General features: G+C 35.5%; 1 protein-coding gene across 1 annotated transcript; it reads right to left on the bottom strand.

Moving 5' to 3' along the window:
• Nucleotides 1–1,325: 1,325 nt before the first annotated feature.
• MYL1 (myosin light chain 1) lies at nt 1,326–20,888 on the bottom strand (the record flags this gene model as incomplete). The annotated part of the gene is made up of 5 exons (XM_079710753.1): nt 1,326–1,447; nt 1,894–2,067; nt 4,369–4,512; nt 8,482–8,509; nt 20,745–20,888. The coding sequence occupies 5 exons, from the start codon at nt 20,886–20,888 to the stop codon at nt 1,326–1,328; spliced, it is 612 nt and encodes a 203-aa protein (XP_079566879.1).
• Between the last annotated feature and the right edge of the window lie 6,086 nt (nt 20,889–26,974).

Genomic DNA, 26,974 nt, shown 5'->3' with positions numbered 1-26,974 from the left:
CTATTTACAATAGCCAGGACATGGAAGCAACCTAAGTGTACTTCAACAGATGAATGGATAAAGAAGATGTGGCACATATATACAATGGAATATTACTCAGCCATAAAAAGAAGCGAAATTGAGTTATTTGTAGTGAGATGGATGGACTTAGAGTCTGTCATACAGAGTGAAGTAAGTCAGAAAGAGAAAAACAAATACCATATGCTAACACATATATATGGAATCGTAAAAAAAAAGGGGGTTCTGAAGAACCTAGGGGCAGGACAGGAATAAAGACGCAGACATAGAGAATGGACTTGAGGACATGGGGAGTGGGAAGGGTAAGCTGGGACAAAGTGAGAGAATAGCATGGACATATATACACTACCAAATGTAAAATAGATAGCTAGTGGGAAGCAGCCGCATAGCACAGGGAGATCAGTTCAGTGCTTTGTGACCACCTAGAGGGGTGGGATAGGGAGGGTGAGAGGGAGACACAAGAGGGAGGAGATATGGGGATATATGTATATGTATAGCTGATTGACTTTGTTATAAAGCAGAAACTAACACACCATTGTAAAGCAATTATACTCCAATAAAGATGTTAAAAAAAATTGGTGGCAGGAAATAGATAATTGGCCACTATGAGATAAATTTCATTTAAGCAAGAACATTAGAAAAGGAGAACTAAATTTTAGCACCAGCTTTGCCATTAATGATGTGACCTTCACTAAATAGCTAAACATCTTTGGCCTTCGGATTCCTCATTTTCATAACTGCTTGCTGTAAAGGATTTTGAGATCTCTCCAACTGTAATATTAAAGAATATTAGCATTTAATATTAAAATTTATTCTGACACAAACCCCATCTTACAGAGATGTTGTGAAGATCTAACAAGAAAAGATAAAAGTGAAAACACATTTTAACCTGTATAATAATGCACAGGAATGTTAAAACCCACTGGAGTAAATCTTATGAATATAGTCAGGTCCTTACAAGATATCTTTTTAGAGTTATTATATAACTGATTGATAATAAGTAACATTTGTATGTTCTCTTATTGAATAAGAGAGGTAGAGAGTATAAGTTATTTTAAGCTCAAAAGTTGTCCATCGTCTGGGCTTCCCTGGTGGTGCAGTGCTTGAGAGTCCGCCTGCCGATGCAGGGGCCACGAGTTCGTGCCCCGGTCCGGGAAGATCCTACATGCCGCGGAGCGGCTGGGCCTGTGAGCCATGGCTGCTGAGCCTGCACGTCTGGAGCCTGTGCTCCACAATGGGAGAGGCCACAACAGTGAGAGGCCCACGTACCGCAAAAAAAAAAAAAAAGTTGTCCATCGTCAACCCAATCAGTTCAGATTTGCTGTAACCACCAGAGCATGTGAGATTGTACCTTCATAGTTGATGCAGCCATTGGAGTCTTCTTGATCTTTCATCAGGGCTTCCACTTCTTCCTCTTTCATCTTTTCACCTGATGAAACAAAACTCTTTCTTCAAAAAGAAAACCAGAGAATATTTTCAAAATTCCACTGTAAGTGATCAGTTTTGGACTCCTGGAGACTATAACCTCTCGGAGGATAGAAACCAAGTCCTTCCTGTTCTCTAGCTGGAAGGTTATCAATAAATTTTTTTGAATAAATGACTTAAATGCACACTATACCTGATCATCCAAACTCTATCCTGTAAGAACTACAATGCTGCACATTACTTATTCACTACCAATAATTTATCATTTCCCCAAAATAAACTCATTGACATTGAGGCTAATTGATATGGTCATTAACTTTTGACTATCTTTTTCATTTTCCCTTTGTAGTCTTTCCCCCTACTTATTTTGGTTATAACATGATTGCCCTAAGTCATGCTCTTTCCTATATATTCTGTCCTATTAAGTCCACTGAAATGAATATTTCTTACCTAGTGTAGCTAGTACATGACGAAGTTCAGCACCCATAACGGTGCCATTGCCTTCCTTGTCAAAGACACGCAGACCCTCAACAAAGTCTTCATAGGTGCCCTGGTCCTTGTTGTTGGAAATAGATTGCAACATGGGCAGAAATTGTTCAAACTCAATTTTCTTGGCATTCATCTCTGGAAGAAATTGCAATTTGGAGAGTTATTATCTGTCATTAAATGCCATCTCTGAGTCACAAATTAAGCTTGAGAGTTCATTCTAGATCATCTAAAAAATCTTCATACAGCTTAAATTTCAGTTGGTAAATGACTGATGACAAAATGTTTGTAATAGAAAATAGCATGAGCTCTGGAGTCTTAGTGCTTAGGCTTTTATCCCCAGCCCACCATTTACAACTGTGTGATCATGGGCAAGTTTCTTTTTTTTAAGTGAGCTCTTTATTTATTTAATTTATTTATTTTTGGCTGCCTTGGGTCTTCGGTTGCTGTGTACGGGCTTTCTCTAGTTGCGGTGAGCGGGGACTATTCTTCGTGTGGTATGTGGGCTTCTCATCCCAGTGGCTTCTCTTGTTGCAGAGCACGGGCTCTAGGCATGGGAGCTTCAGTAGTTGCATCACGGGGGCTCAGTATTTGTGGCTCACGGACTCTAGAGCACAGGCTTAAGTTGTGGCGCACTGGCTTGGTTGCTCCGCAACATGTGGGATCTTCCCGGAGCAGGGCTCGAACCCGTGTCCCCTGCATTGGCAGGAGGATTCTTAACCACTGTGCCACCAGGGAAGCCCCATGGGCAAGTTTCTTAACTTCTTTGTGCCTCAACTTCTTCATCTCTCAAAAGAGATACCTTGTAGTGGTAGTGTGAGCATTAAATGAGATAATACATGCAAAGTCTATTACAATACCTGGGACAAACTGAGTGCTTAGTCAGTGTTAGCTACTGATTTTATTAGTATTGTCAATTTAATATTTTCTATAAACACTAGGGAAGCAATATAGAAATATACTGATAACAAATCCATTAACATATAAATGTAGCAAAACCTAACTGAACTTTAATATATATTCCACTTTTGTCTGAGCTTTTGTAGAGCCTTCAATTTCTTTAAATTTTAAGTAATTCAGAAAAGAAGCCTGTGAGGAGAGTGTGTGTGTTAAATACTTTGCGATCTCCTGATTTCTCTGCAGTTTTAGAGGCCTGGAGATGATAGGAATTTTTTTAGTATCTTCTGACAAGATGAACAGTATTCACAGCAAAAGTATAAAGCAGACTATCCAGATGTATACAAATGGATAAAGTTATGTACCCCTAAAATCAAAATTCCCATTCACCAGTCTTTCCTTATAGTGTAGAAATCTAGTACATTGAGTAATATTAAGAAGATTAAATTTGAATGCTGAAAAAATGAACATTTACCTAATAATTCCATTAAAGGTGAATGTTTGATAAGTTAGAAAATGGCATTTAAAAGTGAATTTGGCTTATTACACTCTTCCTTTATCTCATGCTCCCAGCTACTTTTTGCATGATTTACTTGGACATTTTCCTCTGAAGAAAATGAAGTTTGAGGAAAATTCCTACAGACTGATTTAGAGGTAGGTTTTTTTGAAATCAAATTTTTTTTCTTTTGTAATAAAGAAAAATGGTCTTTTCTGGAAAAAAAGATTATTTGCTTTCCCCTCCTTATTTTCCTTATGGCAAAGATAAATAGCCCAAATATCTACTTGAAAAAACTTCAGTTTTGTCTCCTTTTTTTTTGTTCAGAGTGATATTTTTCAATAGACTATTATACTTGCCATGAATCATGGGATTGGAAAAAATTTCCATGTTCCAGACTAATGACTGGATTACTGTATCCAGCAATGACTTCTTCAATTTTGCCTCTTATGTATCTCACTGACTTTTGCCTTAGGATTTACCTTGGGGGACTGAATGCAGATTTTGGCTTAGGTTTTTAAGTCTTTCTACAGTTCTTGGAAACAGAAAATAGTTTTATTAAGGTGTCATCTGTGTGTTCTTAAATTAGAAAGCTGAGTTTCCTTTAAGATGGTTTTTTTTTTTGGCCGCACCCCGTGGCAGGCATATGGGATCTTAGTTCCCCGACCAGGGATCGAACCCATTTCCCCTGCATTGGAAACGTGCAGTCTTAACCACTGGACCACCAGGGAAGTACTGTAGGGTATGTTTAGATAACATGGTGATGATGATGATGTTAGCATTAGATATCATTTCCTTTCATTAACATGAAATTATATCATGCTTACAAATTTTCAAACGAAGGTTAACTTATTTTATGAGGGTAAAAACTAAGACTCTAGATGGCCAAGAGGCACACTTACCATAAAAAGTAAATTAAACCCTATTCTGTGGAACTTATTTCTCTATAAATCTCTCTCTCTTACATAAACACACACACACACACACACACACACACACACACACACACACACACTTCCCAACTTCTTGGAAAAACATGTGTTTACCTTCCTTGCTGGGGTTTCCCAGAACCGCTTTGACCTCTGCATTGGTGGGATTTGTGCCCAGAGCCCGAAGGACATCACCAACCTGGTTTAAGGTGATCTTGTTATCGCCTTTTTTGTCATATAGGAGAAATGCCTCCTTGAATTCTGAAAGAAGCAAGAAACATTAGGATGCTTTTTTTCTACTTCAGACCTATAAATTAATCCAAACTTCATCAGGGATCCAGTTCAAACTCTCCTCTACTTCACAGCTTTTGCCAGTCACTTAAGTTTTTATCTTTGGACTCTCCCTTTTCTAAGCTCAACTGACAGCTCCCTTTGGACATTTCTTTTTGGGTCTGTTTTAAAGAAGGATTTCCAATTTCAAGTCATATGTTCTTATTCATCAGATATGGAAATTGAAACTGCTAGTCATATTTATTCATGTCTCCTTCATCTGCCTTGGACACAGGACTGGGTTAAGAAATTCTGAGGCCTTGAGAAATCTTAAGAATTCCTCATAAAATCCCTCATATAATTAACAACGTTAATAAAATTTCAAGAAAACAAATTTTCAGTCAGGGTTGTGTCATGTGAGGTTAAACCAAACTTCTTAACTTATACAGAAAAACCTGCTCTTGAGGTACAAATTTCCTAGGCTCTTCTCTTAACTAGTTTTCTTTAGGAGTAACTTCATTTTTCAGGAAAAGTAGATGCGGCCAATTTCTAAGTTCTATAGTGTCATTTAACCACTTCAGTGTATGACTCTAATAGGCTTCTAGTGTAGCTGATTCTGAAGGAGAATTATTTGTTTGAATCTATTGCTATGGTGATCACTTTAAACTTTACTCTTTTTTCATGTAATAACGTATGATAACATGTTGCTGTATTAGCTTTATAATTAAATTAAATTAAATTAAACGTTTTAAATTAAAATTTTATGGAGATAAGTATAGATTCACATGCAATTTTAAGAAAAAATACAAAGAGATCTCTTAAATACTCTGTCTAGTTTCCCCCAATAGTACCATTTTACAGAATTATAGTACATTATCACAACCAGAATATTCACATTGATAGACTCCACCTATTTTACTCAGATTTCCCTAGTTTTACTTGTATTCATGTGTGTATGTAAGCACATATTTTAAAAGTGTTGTCTATTTTTATCACAATCACTCTATTGTTTACTTTCCCTAAATTTTGTCATTCTCCTTTGATAGAATTGGTTTTGCCTTTCAAGATTACATTGACAAAGAATTAAGAAGTATACACCAAAAAGACAGAAAGAAGTGCTACTATGGATTTAGGGGCAAGTAAAGATATTTTAATTGAACTTTTGAAACTTAACTAAATTAAATTTTCTGGAGAACCTAAAAGTACTGATGGCAACTTGTTGGAGTTAATACCAGCAACACCCAAAAACCCATTTGTGAATGAACTGGTAGAGGTGAAAACATTCTTTTTAGTCCATTAGTGGTCTCAGATCAAGAGATGCTATCTAGATAGGTTACTCAGCAAAACATCCTATTTAACTATCCCTTCATCCCCTAATCTAAGATTGCACCAGACATTATGTTAACAATCAACTATAGATCATGTTATCATTCTTTGCTGAAATTTCCTCCTCAAATTCTATGCAAATTGACATCATAGATCATTTCCCCAACCTAAAAGACAGGCGGCAGGCACTGTGGGGTCATTAGTCAAATATTATATTTTATCTTTCTACGGGACATGTGAAACTGAACTATTCTTATTACTGGCTCCAGGCTTTCATGCAGATTGCTCAGTGGGCTCACTATTACCCTGGTCAGATCTTGATGTAGAAATAGGGTTTTATGAGCTGTAATAGAATCTCTCTGACATGAACCCTTTTGTTGATTTAAAGGCCAAGGCCAGAAAAATATTGCTCTTCCTACACCAGATTTTTAAGGCTTAGTTATTCTCTTGAAGATTCTAAAACATGGGTTAGCAAATGACTGCCTATGGGCTGGCTGCCTGTTTTTGTAAATAAAGTTTTATTGGAATACAGACATGCCCATTCATTTATGTATTGTCTATGGCTGTTTTCATGCCTCAATGACAGAACTGAGTTGTTTTTACAGAGACTGTTCTGCCAACAAAGCCTAACATATTTACTATTTAGCTCTCTAAGAAAAAATTTGCCAGCCCCTAGTCTAGAACAACACTGTTCTAGGGCATTTTGTGATGATTGAAATGTTCTGTATCTGGGCTGCCCAAAAGGGTAGTAGTTACCTACCACCTGTGGCACTACCTACCACTTGAGCACTAAAATATGACTAGTGCAAAGGAGAAAGTAGACTTTTAAATGCATTTATTTTTACTTAATTACAGGTTAAATTTAAATAGCCACATGTGGCTAGTGGCAACTCTACTGGACAGCACAGGACTTGCACCTTTAGAATGCTATAACTTTCTAGTGTTTTTTTCTTTACCCCAAACTTGTGATACATTCAAGTAGAGCAGCCATGAGAAAAACTCTAATCATTGAAGAAGGAAGCAAACAAAGTATGTCTTTATTTATTTCTTAAAATGTAATATTTCTTTTTAATTTAAAATGCTTACATTTGTTTTCCTGGCACAGGAGAAAACCAGTCCACCACACCGATGTTCACTGAACCTCTATATCTAAAACCTATTTTACATATGGAGTAATATGGTTAATGTTCAACACCAAGTCCTCTGTCTCTGAAAGGGTTTTTAAGTCTTCTGTTGCTTGGTTCTACCATAGTTTGGCAGTCATAATGACACATAAATTAGATATTTAAGAGGACTGGGGTACAGTAGCAGATAATGTAGCAGCATCATTAGTTAAAATTAAAAATCAAACAAATTAGAGTAGAATTACCAACTGTTTTCAATAAGAAAAATTAGTCATTTGTAGTATAATTTCAAATGATCATGGGTTCTGAGTCATCAGATCATCTAATTTGTCTACATGAGGGCATTAACCGTGATGTAGATATATATGAGTCTGTACTATAACAAATATCCTTTTTTTTCTTAACTGATTTCCAAACATGAGATATTCCAGACACTGAAACAGGCTGAAAAATGTTGAATCCTTTAGATAGAGAACTGAGTATAATTATAATTATATACCTATGAGTATTATCACAATTATTTATGTATTATAAATCATAACATATATACATACTTATCATTATGACCAATATCCAATTTATACAATATTGTATAACTGAAATTTTCTTCCATCCCTTCTATAGCTGTAATTTTGTCTCAGTTTATTTAAATATGTGACTCTTTCACTTCATAAGACCTTCAGCCCTACACTTCATAGTGAAACAACAAGAGTCTTAGGGCATAGGATCTCTTGGATCCAAAGACCTGAAGAAGAAAAAGTGGAAGTCTTAGGGAAACTATTCATATTCTTTTGAATCTCCAGAATTTGAAGTCTTCTAGTTAGAAACTGTTTCTATGAAATAAATATCTAATTAATTTAAAGTAATATTAGATTTTGACCCTATCATTAATTCTTTGGATCTTTGAGTCAGTCTCAACACCTCTCTGGGAGCCTGTCCTGCATCTCTAAAGATGGACCAGGAGATGGCTAAGGCTCCTTCCACAGTTTTTTGATAAATTATTTCCCCCTCTTTTTCTCTGAATGCACATTTTTTCTATATCCACTTCATCTGCTATTTCTCTCAACTCACTATGGTGCCCACTGAAATTATGTGTATTTGGTAATTGGGCAGTTTTAGAATCAATTTTGTTTTCTAAATTGAATAATTTAGACCTGCCAAATCACTCTTTAGGGATTTGATTAACAAATTAGCCATCCAAAATCCACATATTTTTGGGGGGTGTATGTATGGTATTACCTACTGTATCAAATTGGTTCTATTTAGAAATCAGTGAATACAAGAAATTATTTTGTGGTGTTTAGCTTTAGTTTGCCTAAACTTTTGATGACTGATTATACGTGAAGGGTTCATGTTGAGAGAATTTATGTTTAGAGTGATTGAGAGCATTTATATTTAGAGTGACAACATCAGTGGGGATAATTAGAAAGAGCTAATCTCATCTCAAGAGAGTTGGTTTTCTCACATGCCATCTTTATGAGTGTGCACACATTATATCGTTTAAACTTACCTTCCTGCTGTTGCTGAGAGAACTCGATCTGTTAGAAAGAAATTAACCACAAAGAATATTTTAACCAAACAAAAATGTCCTGATTTTTAAATGTATCCAAGCTCATTCCCTGAGTAATCTTCAAAGTAAGCTGAAAAAGTACGCCTACTTTTCAGAGTTCAGGCATAGCTTGGATACTAAGAGGTTGAGCCATGCAGTAACACGTCTTGGAGATGAGTGATATTTCAGAGACTAAGAGGTGCTCTGCCTACCTCTGGAATAGAGAAGCTCAATTCACTTACCAGCAATCTGGTCAGCACTGAAGGACTGCAATGGCGAGAGAGAGGAAGAAAGAAAGAAACAACTAGTACTCTTTCAAACGCATTGACAGAAGAGAGTGCTCTCTGCTCTGAGATTTTTAGGAAGCTATGTAGGTGTCGTAGAATAAGAAGGTTGCCTTAGGATACTTTTGAATCTAGGAAAAATAAAAAGCTATTGCAAAAGATAGTTAGGGAACATCTTTCTATATCTTAATCCATGAGTCAATGATTTAACAAATGCTAAATCAAATTCTTTCTGGAATAATATAATAACCTACGGTGTATTTAACATATGTCTAATACAGACACACTGCATTAAAAAGGTCATTTGAAGTCTTTCTTCTATTTAACCAGTATATTTTTACCCAGTGCATGGGAAGTAGTTTATTTAATTTTAGTTATCAGCATCATTGGATTTTTTTTAAGGTATAGTATTTTGCTATAGTTGCAGGGTTTTCCCTAAATTTAGATATAATAAACCTTATGTGATATAGAAAGTTGGTGAAGCATAAAGTACTGTTTTTGGGAGTAAGACATATTTTTCCAGTTGGCATAATACCTTGAATTAATCTCTCCTATCCTCAACCCACCTTAATAAAAACCAAAAGTAGATTCTACACACACACTGAATATGTTCTCTCCTCAATTTTATTCCTATCTACTGTCTATATCTGTCTATAAATTACAAGTAGTTTTCTCACAGGACCCACCATGATGGAGCTTCTGGGCTGCAAACAGCGGCGAAGCTGAAGAGTGAGTTGAGGGCTGCTCCAATCCCTGAGTGGGGACCTCCCTTGCCAGGCTGCCTTTTATTTCTGGAGAAGCTGTGACCTCACAGCTAGCATCAGGTTTCAGAGAGAAGTAGCCACTCCCCTAGGAGAGTTTTTTAGCTTTCTTAGGGCAAAGGGAAAGAGGGATCTGTACCCTGAGGTCTATTTTTAGGAAATCAGAACCTAAGAGTGGACAGCCATGGTGAGGCCCATGCCTATCAGTACTTTTATGGTCTTTATCCCTGAGATGTTTTCTTGAGCGTCTTCCTTTAAGAAGCTTCCTATTTGTTCAGTGGCAGAGGAGCTTAGAATTTCTCTAAAGACTACAGCTGATCCCTTCTCGGTGAATTATGGACTTTGCAAACTTCAAGTCAGCAGTTTTGGTATAAATGGAACTTTCTGGATGGGACTGGTTTGGGGTTTCAAATGGCAACTGATATAGAAGGAACACTCTCTGCAGCTCTGTCCCTTGTGGTAAAGTTCAGAGGACTTGAAAGGGGTACATACATTTTGTGTGTTTCTTGGGTCTGCCCAAGTGAAAATCTGGTCAGTTTGTGAAATCTCCAATTAAAGACCACTCTTTGTACATTGTATTCTCAGGAGTATAGAGTTTATCTAAGCCAGGAATTGTTTTAATCTCCATTTTCAGCAGTCTCCCTCAGTTTTCTTACATTAGGGCTGGGTATTTGCTTCCCTACCTGTTATCTTTATGGTGGCTGACTAGTCATATTTTTTTAATTTATGAAGTCCTTCTAGGAGGGAAAGCTGATGGACCATTTTGTGTTCTTTTTCTCTCATTCTGTACATGTTCTTTTAAAATTTAAAAATGTTCCTTATGTTCTTACCAGAATGTGCTTATTCCCTTTCTGCCATGTCAAACATTTTATGACTCAGTCACCAGACTGAGAACCAAAAGAATACAAAGCAGATGTTGTGAAATGCAAAGTTGTACTTTCGAATTTTAAAGGTATCCATGGGATTGGCTGGTAGTAAGTTTTCATGACAGCTTACCTGAAAATAGGGGACAACTCCCTTCCTAGAATGGTACTGAGAAGTGACAAGTCTAGTCAGAACTAAAGTTCAGACATGTTTATCAGTTTTCTACATATTTAAAGCAGCTCAAAGACATAAAGAATGTTAGAGATAAATTCTAATTTAAGTATTGTTTCAGCAACTATTTTTAAGGGAATGGTCACAAAAAGGATAATCTCCCTCTGCTAGACAGATGTATACTTTGCAGCTTTTCCCCATGCCATTTGGAAAGAAATCAGCGTTTAAATGCATATCATTTTTTGTCCAAAGTTTGTAAGTAGTGAAAAAGATCTCATGGAGTCTGAGTCCCAAAATTAGAATTGAAAATATAACTTAAAAAATATTAGTAGCCAGGTAAACATATCTTTATGAATAGATTGACATTTTGAGAGGTTGTTGGGAAATGGAAGTTAATAGAAAACATTTAAATCCTTTGAATCATTAGGGGAAAATGAAAGGGAGGGACAAAGGTAGAAATTTGTCACCTTTGATAGTTGTGTAATTTGGAGTCTCATGATTTCTGATGCAAAAATTAAAGCCATTAGAGCAGACCATGTTTCTTTGTGTTTTACTCTTGTATTTAGGTATTGTGTCATTAAATTTGAATTGCCCTATGATCAGTATTGAGCACCAGCATATATCTTTGGTAGAATTAATAACTATAGATAATACAAAACAGATTCATCAAAGCTGTCTTACATAATGCCCATCCCATCATATAACCTACATAATGCTCATTTTCATTTTTTTTCAGACAGAAAAATGTGTCCTTGAATACATATAAAATACAATCAATTTGTGTCAAATCTGTCAAGTAAACTGGAAAGTCATTTTAATAGCTGTATTTACGTTGTAAATAAGTTATTCATAACCACTTGCCTATTATGTAAAGGTTTATTATTTTTTAAAATAGAATGGAGGCAGTTAAACTATTTCACTCTAGTTTTCATCTGTATCTTTATCACATAAAGAATGAGAGTGTAGATTTTTTTGTGTTTACTGAGGATCAAAGTAAACATGTAAGCCAGCTATTGACAATGGTAGAGAAGGCTACAGTTTAGTCTAGTCTAGACAATAAACTATAGTTTAAAAGTTAGAAGACCTAGATATTATGCCCATAGAATAAGTGGGAGATGCTGTTTATTCTCTGGTACACTTTTACAAATGGCCAAAACATTCTCTTGTATCTCTTCCTGGGTGTTATAATGATGAAGTAATCAACCCTTTGAAGAAAGGCGTGATATGAATACAAAATGTCAGCTGATTTTGGACTCAGTTTGTTATGTCATCATTTGGTTTGTTTAGAAAATTAGATTTAAGTCTCTTCTATCTGGAATGTTCTCCTGTTATTTCTGCTTCTTAGAAATTAACTATCCTTCAAAGCCCTTGAAAGAACCTTTTCTGTTTGCCTAGCTCCTTTCTGCCACTGAAATATATTTTAACCTTCCTGACTGTAAACTTTTGGGAAGCACAGGCTGTTACTGGAGACCATTTCCCTTGGTCCGTGATGTGAACCCAAGTGTGAGCCTCTCCCTCCTGGAATGCTACCCCTGCCTTATACTTAGATTGTATCCCCCATAACTCTATAAAATACCTTGCCTATATTATATGCTCAGCAGAATTTTAATTAAATTAAAATCTTTAGAACAGATGTATAGTAAGTTCCTCCTTCAAACAAGTCTCCTCCTCTAGGATATTATCTTTAAAAAAATTTTTAATTTTAATTTTATTTTTTTCTGAAGATTTATTAAAATTTTATTTATTTATTTATTTATTTATTTAACATCTTTTTTGGAGTATAATTGCTTTACAATGGTGTGTTAGTTTCTGCTGTATAACAGAGTGAATCAGCTATACATATATATATATATCCCCATATCTCCTCCCTCTTGCGTCTCCCTCCCACCCTCCCTATCCCACCCCTCTAGGTGGTCACAAAGCACCGAGCTCATCTCCCTGTGCCCTGAGGCTGCTTCCCACTAGCTATCTGTTTTACGTTTGGTAGTGTATATATGTCCATGCCACTCTCTCACTTTGTCCCAGCTTACCCTTCCCCCTCCCTGTGTAGTCCATTCTCTACTTCTGCATCTTTATTCCAGTCCTGCCCCTAGGTTCTTCAGAACCAGTTTTTTTCTTTTTTTTTTGTTTTTGTTTTTTAGATTCCATATATATGTGTTAGCATACAGTATTTGTTTTTCTGACTTACTTCACTCTGTATGACAGACTCTAGGTCCATAGGATATTATCTTCCTTGAGAGAACGGACCTTGTCAGTTCCTTCAAAGAGCTTACATTCTAGAGTAGGGGCACACATTCTCCTTTGGTGCTGTATCTCCAGCACCTAGAACTGCCATGCATATAGTAGGCATGCTCATTTTAAGTTATTGATGTATATACCTTTATATTTCCAGAATCTTTCCTTAGATTTTATATAAATGTTATGATCAGGACTTCTAATTTGCCAGCCCCCAATTTGTTTTTTTAAAGGATGTTTCCATTTTAGCCTAAATACTTATCTTAGACTGTTGGTAAAATAACTACCTTCCACATTTTTACGATTTATGTACTATTTAGTATTGGATTTAGGTAAGTAGTAATCAACAAGGTACTGGTACTAAAAAAGATTTTTACTGCAATGTTTTCAGATTATTTTTCACTTTGTGAAGTATTTTTCTAATAGTAATCATGAGGTTTGGTTAACTGATTAAAGATAAGATAAAATTTCTGGTATATAGAAGGAATTGATTTATAGAAAAATATTAAAATGCATTTAATCAAACAGGCTCTGGAATTGATGTATCTTAAGCTTTAGTATAACAAGAAGAGCTGTAATTAAAGACGATCTGGAAGATATATGATGTTGAATACTGAGGGCTAATGCCCTAGGAAGGAACATAGACTACAGTCTTTAAAAAACTTCATCATCACTGCTAGATATTACAATAGGGCTAATGACTGGTGAGGCTAAGTAAAGACCTTAATCTAACCAGGGCCAGTTTTCAATCAAGAAAACATTGCTGCATGTTCTTTGATTTAATGCCTGGCAGGGAGAACAAAGACCTGGATGTATGCAAACCCTAACAAAAACTTAATAATTTTCACTCCAATCTTAGAGTTATGAGGAATCATTGTAAAAGGCTAGCAGAAGTACTATTTTGGAACTCTGAGAGTTTTGTGCTTCAGAACAGTTTAATTTAAAGGAAATAGATATTTTTATTGCATTTTTTTATTTCAACAAAGGATATATTTAGGCTGGTGACTCTAATATGGTATAAAAAGGAGAAATTAAGATCAATGAGAATACAGTAGCAGCCCAGGTTGTCTAATATAAGAGAGAATAGATGGTTATATTGGATAAACTGATCTGAATAGAAGAGGAAATGAGTAATTCTGTGCTTAGGATGCCTAGACTAGTCAACTGAATTCAGTCACATTAGAGCAAAGGCTGAATTATTAAAATAATACAGTTTAGACCTACAGGAATTAACAAAGAGGTTTAAGTGAATTTTAATAAAAATGTAAAAATATGACCTAAGTCTATACTACTTTGGATTTCTCATCAGCTTTCCCATGAGAGTTGCACCTGCTCTACTTTGTGCATTTGTTTGTATGCAATTTAATTAAAAAATCCAAGTGGTGTTTACATTCTTTCCTTCCTCTTTTTATTTTTAAAATAAAAGCATTGTGAAAAATGCTTTGAAAAATGCTTTGTGTATGTGTTTTAAGAAATTATAAGTATCTGCTTTTTCCTCCATATCTGGAGTAGAAGTTCTGTTTGTGACAACAGGGATATATGAATATTGATATTACTATTTTGGTGATTTCAGGTCTTTGATATGGTGGAAAGAGACTTAGATGGGGATTGAGGTATTCAGAATTTTGTTCTGTCTCTCCTGTAACAAATCATGTGTCTTTTGATTAAATAACTTCTTTTATCGGGGTTATAGCTTCCTCAAATATGAAATATTAAACTGCATGATTTCTGTGGTTGCTTATGGTTCTATAATGTTGTGAGTTTTCCATCCTTTTGTCAGTAGTATCTACAGCAACTCACTTTTTTTTTTAATGGAAAAGGGCAAGTTGCCTAAAAATTTGATAAATGATATTATTTTGAAGTAGTTTAGATAAAGAGGAGTTAAGCAAAATAAAATTTTATAACACTGTGTTCAGATGAGTATTTTATATCTCACTTATATCAGGAGATGGTATATCATTGGGTACTTACTAGGTACAAAGAACCTCACTTGCCACAGTGGAAGGAAGAAGATAAAGTTGAATAAGATGTGGTTTTATCTTTAGGAAAAATTTTCTGCTCTGGCTTCAACTCACTATTATTAATTTATGATCAGAATAACAAAGATTTATCATCCATATAATTTACATTTTAGCCAATATAACTGAAGCCATTACTACTAGTATATTGCAGTTTTTGCCCTCCAGGTTCTGATTTGCGGGGAGAAACAAACCGTAGAAGTTGATGCAGAAACAAACTACGGAAAATCTTATTTTCATAAAAAAAGTATTCCAGTATGAAGAGAAGCAGAAGAAAGTGTAGTATCAGCAGACTAAATATAATCCTTTCCACAATTTCCATGAGTCAGATGGTGCTTAATGCCGGGTAATTATGGAAAGGCTTCTAAAGACAACTTGCCAGGGGGTTCATTTGCAGCACTAAAATGTCGAGAGGCTAAATTTGGCACTGTCACTTTGTGGTCTCCTTGTCTTGCACAAATTTCATTATCTTTAAAATTAAAAGTGCTGTTCACTATTAATTGGTGAACATACCTATTCCTTTCCAAACTACCTTTTACTTTGCAAAGACATTATCCAGTTACATATTACTTAAAATATAATTTTAGACAGAGTTACAGAATGCCCTTTAATATCTTCCCACTCCACTCCACCTGTTCTCTTCTTTTACAGAGTAGATGTTTCAAAGTGGAAACTTGTTACTGATACCTAGTGATAATCTCACATAAATTTTGGTTTGCTTCTGAGGTTATAATCATGCCACAAATGGATGAATATCTCAACTGGTTGACATTTTAGTTGTATTAAAAATTAGTCTGTGTTAAAAGGCCAGAGTAAAAGAAGACAAACTCTTAAAATTATATAAAGAAAACTTAGAAACAACTTATGTCTTCACTTATTCCTTCTAATTAGAAATTCACTATATGTCTTCTATTTCTTTTCCTCAGATTAGTTAAGATTTAAACATTATACATGTGGCATTATATTTCTATATATGACTCCAAAGAATATTTGTTGAGATTTCCAGTTTAAATCATGCTACTTATTTATAAACAAAATAGAAACCCATCCCATTCTTAGAATATTAACCTGATGGAAAAATTTGGAGGTCATGTTTGAAATACGTGTATGTTCAATTAAACAAAAGCAAAATTATTTAAAAATACAATAAGTTTCACTACATTTAACAATATTAAAAAATACTTTGGTATATTTTTTTTCAAGCTTTATTGAGATATAATTTACATGTAATATTGTATAAGTTTAAGGTGTACAACATGATGATTTAACACATGATAATTTTGATATGTGAAATGATTACCACAATAAGGTTAGTTGGTTAACATAACCATCATACTACACAGTTATATTTTTTTGTGTGTGGTGAAAACTTTAAAAATTTATTCTCTTAGCAACTGTCAAGTATACAATATGGTACTGTTAACTATAGTCACTGTGTTGTATTTTAGATCCCAGAACTTATTAATCTTATAACTGCAAGTTTGTACCTTCTGTTCACCTTCACTCTTTTCTCCCATCCCCACCCGACCCTAGCAACTACCAGTCTACTCTCATAATAGCATTTTTAACATCCATGTTCCATTTACAACTTTTTACAGGAAGCTGGAGCAAAGTGACTGGAGCAAAGTCTTTCTAGTTTCTGAATATCTCACCTTCCATCTGTAAATGAGAACACCTAACCCGTCAGCAACAGGTGCTAAGATAGGGGAAAGCTGAGGAAAACAAAACAGTAATGAACTGCCAAGGTCAAAAGTCTTGATGAACTAGCTCTGATGTGTGCCTCTCACTCCCTCTTCTGGCTACCGAAGTGCGGTGAAGGGCAATAGGAGAATCACCCTTATATTGACCACTCTTAACCTCATATCCTTAAGAGCAAAAAAGGTTCCTTTTCACATTCTTGGAAACAGCAACTTCCCCTTTATAAACAGGAGGTAGTTTAGGATATGGTTAACACAGTTGACTCTGGATTTGGCCTGCTAGGTTATATCCTAGCTCTGTCTCATACTTGTTATTTGATCATGGGACTGACGTTGAACCTCATTTAGGCTCAGCTTCTTTTCTTTCAAAATGAGGCTAACAACAACCTTAGTGTAATGTTTTGTGGATTAAATAAGATAATAAGGCACAGAGTAAATTCATAATAAATATTGATTACTATATTACAAAAAACTTTATAATTTTCAAAGCCTTTCATGAGCCATGACCTCATTTGATTTTTCCAACAATCCTTCTGAGTAGGACTGGGTTTGTATTAGCTTTGTTAGAGATGAGAAAAAATAATTTATAGATTAACACAAAAGGTCCTATACCTGGACAAGAACAAGTCAGGTGTTGCAATGAATACATAATATTTGCCTCCACTGAATACTCATCAGTAAGTAGATGTATTTATTGGGAATACTATATTTCCACCTTATTACCTGAAAGTTTAAATCTTCCCAAGCATATGGTCAATTGTTGCTGTGAGATTTGTTATTTGATGAGTTTCTGTCAATGCATTCTGTACCTTTACCACTTTTTGTAATGTCGCCCGCAGTACCTGGTCAGGGATGACCTGATTGAGTGGTGAATACAACGAGAATTAAAATTTAAGCAGCACAATGACAGACATGATTCAAAGTCCCATCACTTCAGAGCAATCCTGACTTATCAGCTAAGGCATGCATCATGCAAAAAATTTGCTTAAACATTGAAGATCTTTTAAAATCTAGGCACATGGTCATCTCATACTTATTTACTTTTGTTATTTCATTTGGTTGCAGTTTTGGGCAACAGGTGTTAATTCTTGTGCTTGTACTTGAAACTAAACTTATGGTGGGTTTTACTTCCCACACTTGGCGATTCCGTCAGGCAGTGTTCTTTAGTCTGCGCATTGTTGCTGGAAGTATCAGCTCTCTGAAAGCAAAGAGTGCTTAGAACCACCCAGGACAGTAGCTTTAATGTTCAGATATCAGCAGTATTTGTGTTTTTGAAAAAGATATTCATAGAAAATCCATGGGGCTAGGACATCAGGTAAGCATTCCCTCAGAAAATATAAAAGGTTTTATGTCAGAACAACCAAAGAAATGTTCTAAAGAAATAACCAATAAAGGAAATCAGGTTGGAAAACACATTTAAAAAATTGATAAAACTCATTCATATTGTTCAGAGTTTATGCAGAGTCACATATATGGCTAGTAACATAGTATATTATAATATGAAACATAGATATTAACTGGGATAGTATTGAGGGCTTAAATACTATGATTGTAATGACTATAATACTACACTAAAATAGTTCCACTTAAACTTCAGCCCTACTCAAAGTGTAAAGAACAGCTAGATTTCTAATCTTATATGATTTATGAAAGAAAGTGTAAAATTCAATTAAGTTTTGTTCTTTATCGAGTTTTCAGAAAGTTAATGAACACATATAATAGCTCAATTAATTTCTTTAAAGTTCATTTTCTCTGCTTGAAAAAAGTTTATAACTTATATGAGGTAATATATCTAGAAATATCATTACATGATTAAAAGCATCATAATATGAAATGTTTTCATGCACATTTTAATTAGTCTTCTTACCTATTGGGATGAAATTAGATTTTATAAAGTTCTCAAGTTGCATCACATTCTTTGGCTATGTTATAATATCTATAAATATGCACTGATTTCATATTGTTGAATGCATATCATTAAAGCCATTTAAATTCTTTTGCAAAAATATGCTTCAATTCTTTTCTTTGTTCTCTTTCCATTAGGAATGGGCTCTCTGAATGAAAGATAATCTTTTCTTCTAGATTCATTTAACTTCTCCTTTTTTGGTTTGTGTCCCTTATCAACATCCATCACATCTTTCATTCTACAATGAAGTAGTGAAGATGGAGCATATCCCATCTTTACAGAGACTCTGTAGGAGTATTTCCTTCTTTTGCTTAGTTGTACTAGTTCACACTAGCATTAATTCAAGATATAGATGAAAGGATAAACCAGTTTTCAAGATACAGAAAAGCATCACTTCTCTGCTATGAAGAAGCAATCAGTTTATTTTTTGGATTTAAAAAGTGATTTTTTGTCTTTTCTTGGAGACTTCTTACCTGCCAAACTAAATTTTTATTTATTTACTTATTCTTATTCTGTTCCTTGGGGAAGAAAATTAATGCCTCTTTTCATTAGTGGGATACTTCTTTTTCTCCTTAAGAAGACACATTTTTTTCCTTTCCAAATGCTGTAGTCCCAGATACAAAGGGACGATATTGTCTTATAAATCACAGTAAATATAAAGAGGAATAGCTTTGACACTGATTCATATCTCTAGTGTTAATGTAAAATGGGGAGTCAAAGAATAGAGGCAATTGGAATTATTGCAGTGGCTATAATCATGCTTATTGTATAATGTAGTCAGTGTGCATCTATAAGATATATTAAGTATTGCTGGAGATGAAAAATTTGATTTCCTCATAATGAACTGTATGCATGCAGTCCTCAAGACAGAAAAACATTTACTGGAAGATATGACATTCATTTTTTTCTCCCAAGTGGATATAAATTAAGAATAGTTCCTGACCAATATTAGATTCTACGACCAACTATTTTCCAAATATGACTTCAGTTACCTACTAACTCAAGAGAAAATGTCTGTCATGATCTACTTCTACTCTGAAACATAAAATTTCATGTTTAATTGGAATACTATAAAAATTTGGAATATATTTACTTAATATCATCATGTACATCTAAGGGTGATCTGATTCAATATTTATGTCAGGAATATTTTTAAGAATCTACAGTTATACTAAAATAGTCAATGAATTATTTACTTATAGGTTAGCTTGGCTGTTGCAAGTAAACAGCATATTAAATGTCAGCAAGTATTAAGTTAGCAAAATTCAGATTTATTAAGCACAGAACTATGGGCTTAAGTGAAATGATCACCTCCTAGGCACTTTCACCCACTAGTTTTCCATATAAGGCAGGGTTCCCTAGGTGAAGATTTTCAAACTGTCATTCGGACCAATCAGAGCCCAGTGAATGAGGAGATGGTGCACATTTGATGGGTCACCTTGCCAAGAGGAAACAGGCACATCCATAGCGTCATTCTTCCAAAAGCAGATAATCTTTTGGCAGTGGAGAACTTTGATCACAGCAAAGTGTTGACATGAAAATCAATCATATTCTCTTTAGTTCAAGATCAGTATGCAAGAGCTCAAAGACATAAGCTCAAAGCCATATAAGTAACAAGTTTTACAATATTTGGGGGGGGTTAGTTTCATTTAGAAGCAACTCACATTCTGAATTAAATAATGTATATATAAATAAACAAGATGACAGTTATAGTCACTGAAACACTTAAGTGCGTAGTTGTCTACACTGGAATATCATTTAGTGTGGTATCAAATTATATTAAGCAAAGCTGGAGGGGGAATTGGATTGCAAAAATCTCTTTTTCAGATGAAATAAAGCAGCTGTCAAATAAATACATCTCGGACCACTGGGTCATCAGCTGTTTTTAAACTTTTGGAAGCAAGTAGGGACTCAAACTTTCCTTTTGATGTAGCTTTAAGGAAGAGATCCAGTTTCCATAGAGATTTTATTTAAAAAAACCCCACTGGTTTAAATGTTTGTAAAATTATACATGTTGCACTTTGACAATTTAGGGAAAAAAGGAAACAGAAAACAAAAAGTAGAGCAAATACAGGTTCCAAATATAATGCCATACTCATAATAATTTTAGTGAAATTATATGCTACAGTTTATTTACTTTTTAAATCAAGATTCTCTTCTACCCAAATCCACCAGTTTGCTTAGTAATTCCATTCCTCTCAATGAAAAATATGCCCCTCTGAAAGTTCCTAGTGTTCCCTACTGTTGAAAGATGTTTCAGTGACCAAACAGTTCACCCTTTTCATTACCTTAATGGCAGAGAGGTCAATCTTTGCTTCTTTGGGTGGGGCAGGTGCAGGTGCAGGTTCAGGTGCTGGGGCAGGTGCAGGTGCAGGTGCAGGGGCTGAGGCAGGAGCGGCAGCATGTTTCTTCACGTCCTTCTTTGGTGCCATTGTGTTTAAAAGGATGGGTTAAAGAAAAAGAAAGGGAGAACCTCCTAAAGAACCTGTCAAACTGATTCTTGGAACAGGAGTGGTGGTTCACCTGATCCACAGACCAGTGTCTTGAAGGTGGACCCAGAGCATTAAATGGTATAAGGGCATGCATATATATTTCACTTAGTGCCTAACAGCATCTTGACACTTGAGGCTGGATTGGACAGTTTGCTGGTCCAGGGGGATGGCATTCCGGCTCAGACTATAAATGGAAACTAAAGGGTCAGGGCTTCATCAATTTTTTTAACTCCTCATGTGCTTTTTTTCCCCCCTCCCTCTACCTCCATGTATAAAGGAGAAAGAAGTATGACAAAGCCAGCCAGATTCAGATCCTTTGGTGAAAGTAAAGTAGATTGACTGATCCTTTCTCTTGGTAGAATGACAGTTCTGCTGAAGTTGTAAAACTTCCCCCCCACCATGCCTAAGAAACTTTACTGAAGGATTTGATTTCAACTTGGAATTTTGGCAGAGGGAGTATCACCAGCTTTCACACAGCTTATTTGCTCATGCTCCTCCTCCCTTGCCATAATTTGCAAGAAAATGTTTGTCAGCAAAAAGGTGGTGGTGTTTAAAAATAAAAAGCAGACGTATAAGGAAAGCCCATTAAGTCTTAAAGTGGCTTTCCTTCTAGGGAGTACAAACTCTGACTCTCTCTCTCTCTTAAATTGTGGTGAATTGTATGCTAAGAAAAATAATTAAAAACTCTTTCCTGTCACTTAACTTTTTCTATAATGAAAAATATCAAATGGGATGGAAATAACAGGAAGATTTACCCTCTTGCCAAACACTTTTTCTAAGAGTTAAGTAACTTTCAATCACAGTAGATATTTATCCATTTTACTTCCTAAATGGAACTAAGTCTAATTATTTATCACCTAAATTTTTTATCCATACTAGGGAGATAAGATAAAATTTTAAATTTACCTAAGTGGCCAGAGAGATAAAGAGAGAAGAGGACTTTATCAGTAGGTGGAAGTTTTGGTGAGTAACTTGAAAGTTTTCCCTTTTCTGTCCTTGGCTTTCTCAGTTTTCAAGACTAGACTCTCATATGAAGAAACATGTGATTAGCCAATGCACCACCCTCACTTCTGTTAACTTGTGAGATATATAATTACTGAGTAGTCGTTAATCAGTAAAAAAACCAACAAACAAAAACAAAACCAAAAAAACCCAGTAGCAAGTTTGGGATTTTAAAAGAGCATATTTACACATTACATATATAAGAATATATAAACATTATATGTATGTTTACTTATACATATAAAGTATACATACATAAGTGTATATGTGTAAACACACACTTTATATATTCTAATTGTTGAATATAATTGTGTTTAAAGCTATAGATTTATTAGCCATTTTCTTTTGGTCTGATATAAAAGCATTCCCCAACTTGGGGAAGGTCACTCTTCCTCTCCATATATTATAGCTAAGAGGGATTAAGACTCATATGAGCAATCATTCATTAAGTCACCACGGACCCGCAGTTAGCCTGATCTCACATGGTGGCCTGATCTACTGGATTATGTTATCCACATAGGTTCAGGAGAAGCTTTTTTATTAGCTCCCTCCCCCACGCTACCCCACATCAAGGGCTCAATCATTACCTAAATTAGCTGCTGATACTCATTTCTGACATGTAAGACAGTCAAGAGAATCAGAACATATTTCACCTAAGCATATTCCTTGTCTCAAGTTTAAATAATCAGAATTAAAAAAATAATGCCGTGTTTTATAATAGAAACTCTGTTTTTGTAAATAGCAGAAATTTGTCCACCAGTTTGTTTTCCTTTGGATTATCAAAGGAATTACTGAGTGATGGCTATGCTCTAACCTTGACTCACAGCCTATATTAATACTTTGCTCCATGTGCAGACATCTCTTTATATCTATGACAGGCTTACAAGTAAAAGAGCTTTATGTCTTCTGAGCAAAACGATTTGAAATTGGAACACTTTATTTCATATTAAGGGAGGAATGGCTTGATCTCACTATAAGTCTAAATCCTTTGTGTTACGAAATATGTATCATGGATTTATAAATTCACAGGAAAAATATGTTGGTGTAGAGTTTTCTTCTTGAAAAGTGGAAATCACAAAGGTACAATGCCATTCATATCTTATCGAGGGTACATGCTACCAACATGACATTACTCTTGATATTAACCTTGACCACGAGGCTGAGGTGGTGTTTGACAGGCTCCTTCTCAAAACCCACAACATAGTCTAATCATGTGAAAAACACCAAACTGAAATTGAGGGACATTTTACAAAATTCCTGAGGAGCACTTTAAAAAATAGTCAAGATTATCAAAAACAAGGAAAGTCTAAGAAACTTTCACAGCCTAGAGGAGCCTAAGGAAACATGACGAGTAAATGTGGTATCCAAGTTGGAATCCTAGAATAGAAAAGGGACATTAGGTAGAAACTAAGGAAATTTGAATAAAGCATGGACTTTAGCTAATATTAGTGTATCAATATTGGTTCATTAATTATGACAAATGTACCCTATTAAAGTAAGATGATAAGAATAGAGGAAACTGGGTGTGGAGTACATGGGATCTCCCCTCAACTTTTCTATAAATCTACAACTATCCTGAAATAAATATTTTATTTAAAAAGCCCAAGAACTAAAAAAAGTAAAACTAATTCACCCTGAAACTTCAGAGAAAGGAGGTGTAAGATCTCATTCCTACTTAGTCAACAATCTTTATGTTTTGGCCAGGCATATTATAGAAGGAAAGTCTAAAGGTGTACACAATTTATAGCACTGAGGCCTTTTTTGAAATGGTTACTCCTATTGGACACAGTATATCACTATATGTTACTTTGTTAGGTGTTACTAGTTACACACAGAAATTATATGCAGAGAAAGAAGAATTTAGAGCCTATCTGCAACTATGATCCTAAGTAATTTTTTTTTTTTTTTTTTGCGGTACACGGGTCTCTGACTGTTGTGGCCTCTTCCTTTGTGGAGCACAGGCTCTGGACGTGCAGGCTCAGCGGCCATGGCTCATGGGCCCAGCCGCTCCGTGGCATGTGGGATCCTCCCAGACCGGGGCACGAACCCATGTCCCCTGCATCGGCAGGCGGGCTCCCAACCACTGCGCCACCAGGGAAGCCCGATCCTAAGTAATTTAATATAATAATCAGAATCAAAGTGAAATTTCTCTCTTGACCCTTCCTTTTTATAGGCCCATGTGACAAGTCTTACTTGTGAGGAGAAAGAAGGATAACAGCTGAGGAATCATGTTCTTAGTGACAGCTGATTTGCCGTGTGCTCAGATCTCCAAGTGTTTCTCATGCTTAACTGTACCATTTACTGTATACATTTTTAGAGTCTTACCAAAGTGCAGGGGAATGGCAGAGAAAGGACAAATTCACCACTGAAGGTGGTTCATCACATTTTACCTTCTAATCCCTTTGTATTTTTTTTTTTTTTTTTTTTTTTTACTACATGGTCAAGATTCAACACACATCAATCTTTTTCTTAAATGATTGTGTAGGTTTTTAGGTTCTTTTTGGCTAAGATAAAATATTTGTTTTGTATTTGGAAAGTTTGGGCCTGGAAAGTGAGAGCAGACAGTATTTCCCCTTCACTTCCTTATCACAACCTAACATGCTTATCCACTGACCAGGCAACCACAGGGATTTATTTATCACACATATTGACCACCTATAATATGCTAGGCCCTGTTATAATAGCATTAGGCTTACTGGGTGAACAATATGGATTTGGTTCCTGTTCTCTTGGGGTTCTGCTGCAGATTGGGGGCTGTGAAAGACAGTAATCAACTAAGTGAAATGATGGCAAATTGTCACAAGTGATAAAGCAAACCAAGTGCTGTGAAAATATTTGAGATGGGGTGGACACCCACTTTAGATCTCTGGGGAGCTACCATTTTAGTTGAAAAGGAGACCCTTTCCTAGTACTTGGTTTATACTTTTAGATTTTCTGATACTTAGAGCAGAAGAAGTAATGATAGTACAAAACTTGCAATTATATGGAATTTAGCCATTTGTAAAATGAGTTCAAAATGTAAAATGTATATATCCTTCAAGTCAGCAACTCTAATTCTTGACCGTTAGTAATGACTCTCTACCCTGGTTGGATATTAAAATTACTTAGAGAGATTTTAGTAAATCCCCATGCTTGGGTTCCACTTTCAGAAATTCTGATCTAACTGGTCTGGTTGGGGAGGGGCTGGGGAGCATGGGCAGCAGTATTTTTAAAAGCTCCACAGATGATTCTTATGTAAAGCCAGTTTTGAGAAACATTAGCCATAATGAAACACTCATGCCTATGAGACAGGATCCTGTACAAGGGTGTTACTACAGCATTTTTTCTAATAGGCATTTTTTGTTGTGATCTTTTTTCTATCAATGAATGCTGGTTAAAATGACAAGGTACATGTGTTTTTTCTATGCAATTCCATGGAATAATGAGGTAGGTAAAAATATACTGATATGGAAAGATCTGTAAGACATGAAAACAGCAAGTTGCAGAATATGATATATAGTATGACACCATGTATATAAATATACCCACAAAAATCTACATAATTACATATGCATGTATGAATACAAGTCTAAGTTGGCTACTGTTCAGACAAGCGAGAAAGGAGTTATGGGAACTTCAGAAAGATCCAAGCTGAGTGTTGATCGAGAGATCATAGGGAAAGATTAGGAAGACTACCTCCCATGCTGCCTCAGAACACGGAAGCATGATATCATGATTTAGGATATGAATTTGAAAGATAATGTTACTGTGCTTCTCAAAATGCTCATGGCTGTGTATGTTGCAACAGAAAGGTGATAGTGTAAAGGGGCTTGGGATTTGGAAGAAGAAGCTATCAGGACTCACTTTCACATTCTCACTTGTGATGCTCTCTCTTTGGTGGCACTGTCCCTTCCTCTCCACTCTTTCTTATTTGTGCCCGAGCTGTGGATCTCTGGGACACATGCCCAACACACACACACACACACACACACACACACGCATGCACCCCTGTAATGACACACAGACTCACTGACACACACACATACACACACACACACCTTTTTTTCAGTAACCAAGTTACTGAAGAATTAGATCATGCTAAGAGCTTCTTACTATTTATCAAAGGAGATGAGTTTTGAGTGCTTATAAACTATAATATTCTCTAGGAGTGAGAGAGAGGGAGAGACTTGGGAATTTTGAAGTACTAGAGAGTGAGATGATAAAAAAATTGTAATAAAGGTTGTAGTGAACTAAGTTCTTGGACTCTTTTGATGTTTTAGAGAAAAAGAAGTGAATAAAATGTAGAAACTGTTGTCTAGGCTGGATTTCTTTAATTGTGCCAACACTCAGTGTTGTGGCTGATTTACATTAGATGCTCAAAGTTTATGATGAATAGATAATTTTGGATAATAACATGTAATTGTATTAATTAAATGAGTTTTATTTGAAACCACAAGGAAAAGCAAGATGATTTTTATAAAGTCAGTTTAAATTAAAAATGTGTCAACTAGCAAGTGGATAAATGGCAACAACTTTTAATAGAATTTTTAGATTCCTCTTTTATATCAGGGCTGTGAGCTAATTTGGTACTCCTTTTTCTTAGGTATAAGATAAATTGTTGCTAAATTCAGAGTTAGATCTTTCCATAAGCCACGGACAGAGAGTAAAGATTTACTCTATATTCCTGTTTTGGTGATAATACAGGATACAGAGCCTATTGTATGTACTGCTATGACTGAACCAGGTTTAGAGCAAGCTGTTCTTGTAAAAAAGGGATTACTCACTTTAGATGTAGAATGGGTAAAAAGATATTACTTATGAATCTTGAAAAATTATAGTAATGCAAATGTGTAGTAATTCCTTAGTGTCGACTTATTTTTGTTTGTGTGTTCTTTTTTTTTTTTTTTTTGCGGTACATGGGCCTCTCACTGTTGTGGCCTCTCTCGTTGTGGAGCACAGGCTCCGGACCCGCAGGCTCAGCAGCCATGGCTCACGGGCCCAGCCGCTCCGCGGCATGTGGGATCTTCCCGGACCGGGGCACGAAC

The sequence above is a fragment of the Hyperoodon ampullatus genome (assembly GCF_949752795.1).
Source record: "Hyperoodon ampullatus genome assembly, chromosome: 8".
In the NCBI taxonomy this organism is placed as follows: Eukaryota; Metazoa; Chordata; class Mammalia; order Artiodactyla; family Ziphiidae; genus Hyperoodon; species Hyperoodon ampullatus.
Note: the sequence above shows the minus strand (reverse complement) of the source record. Positions and strands in the feature narration are given on the sequence as shown.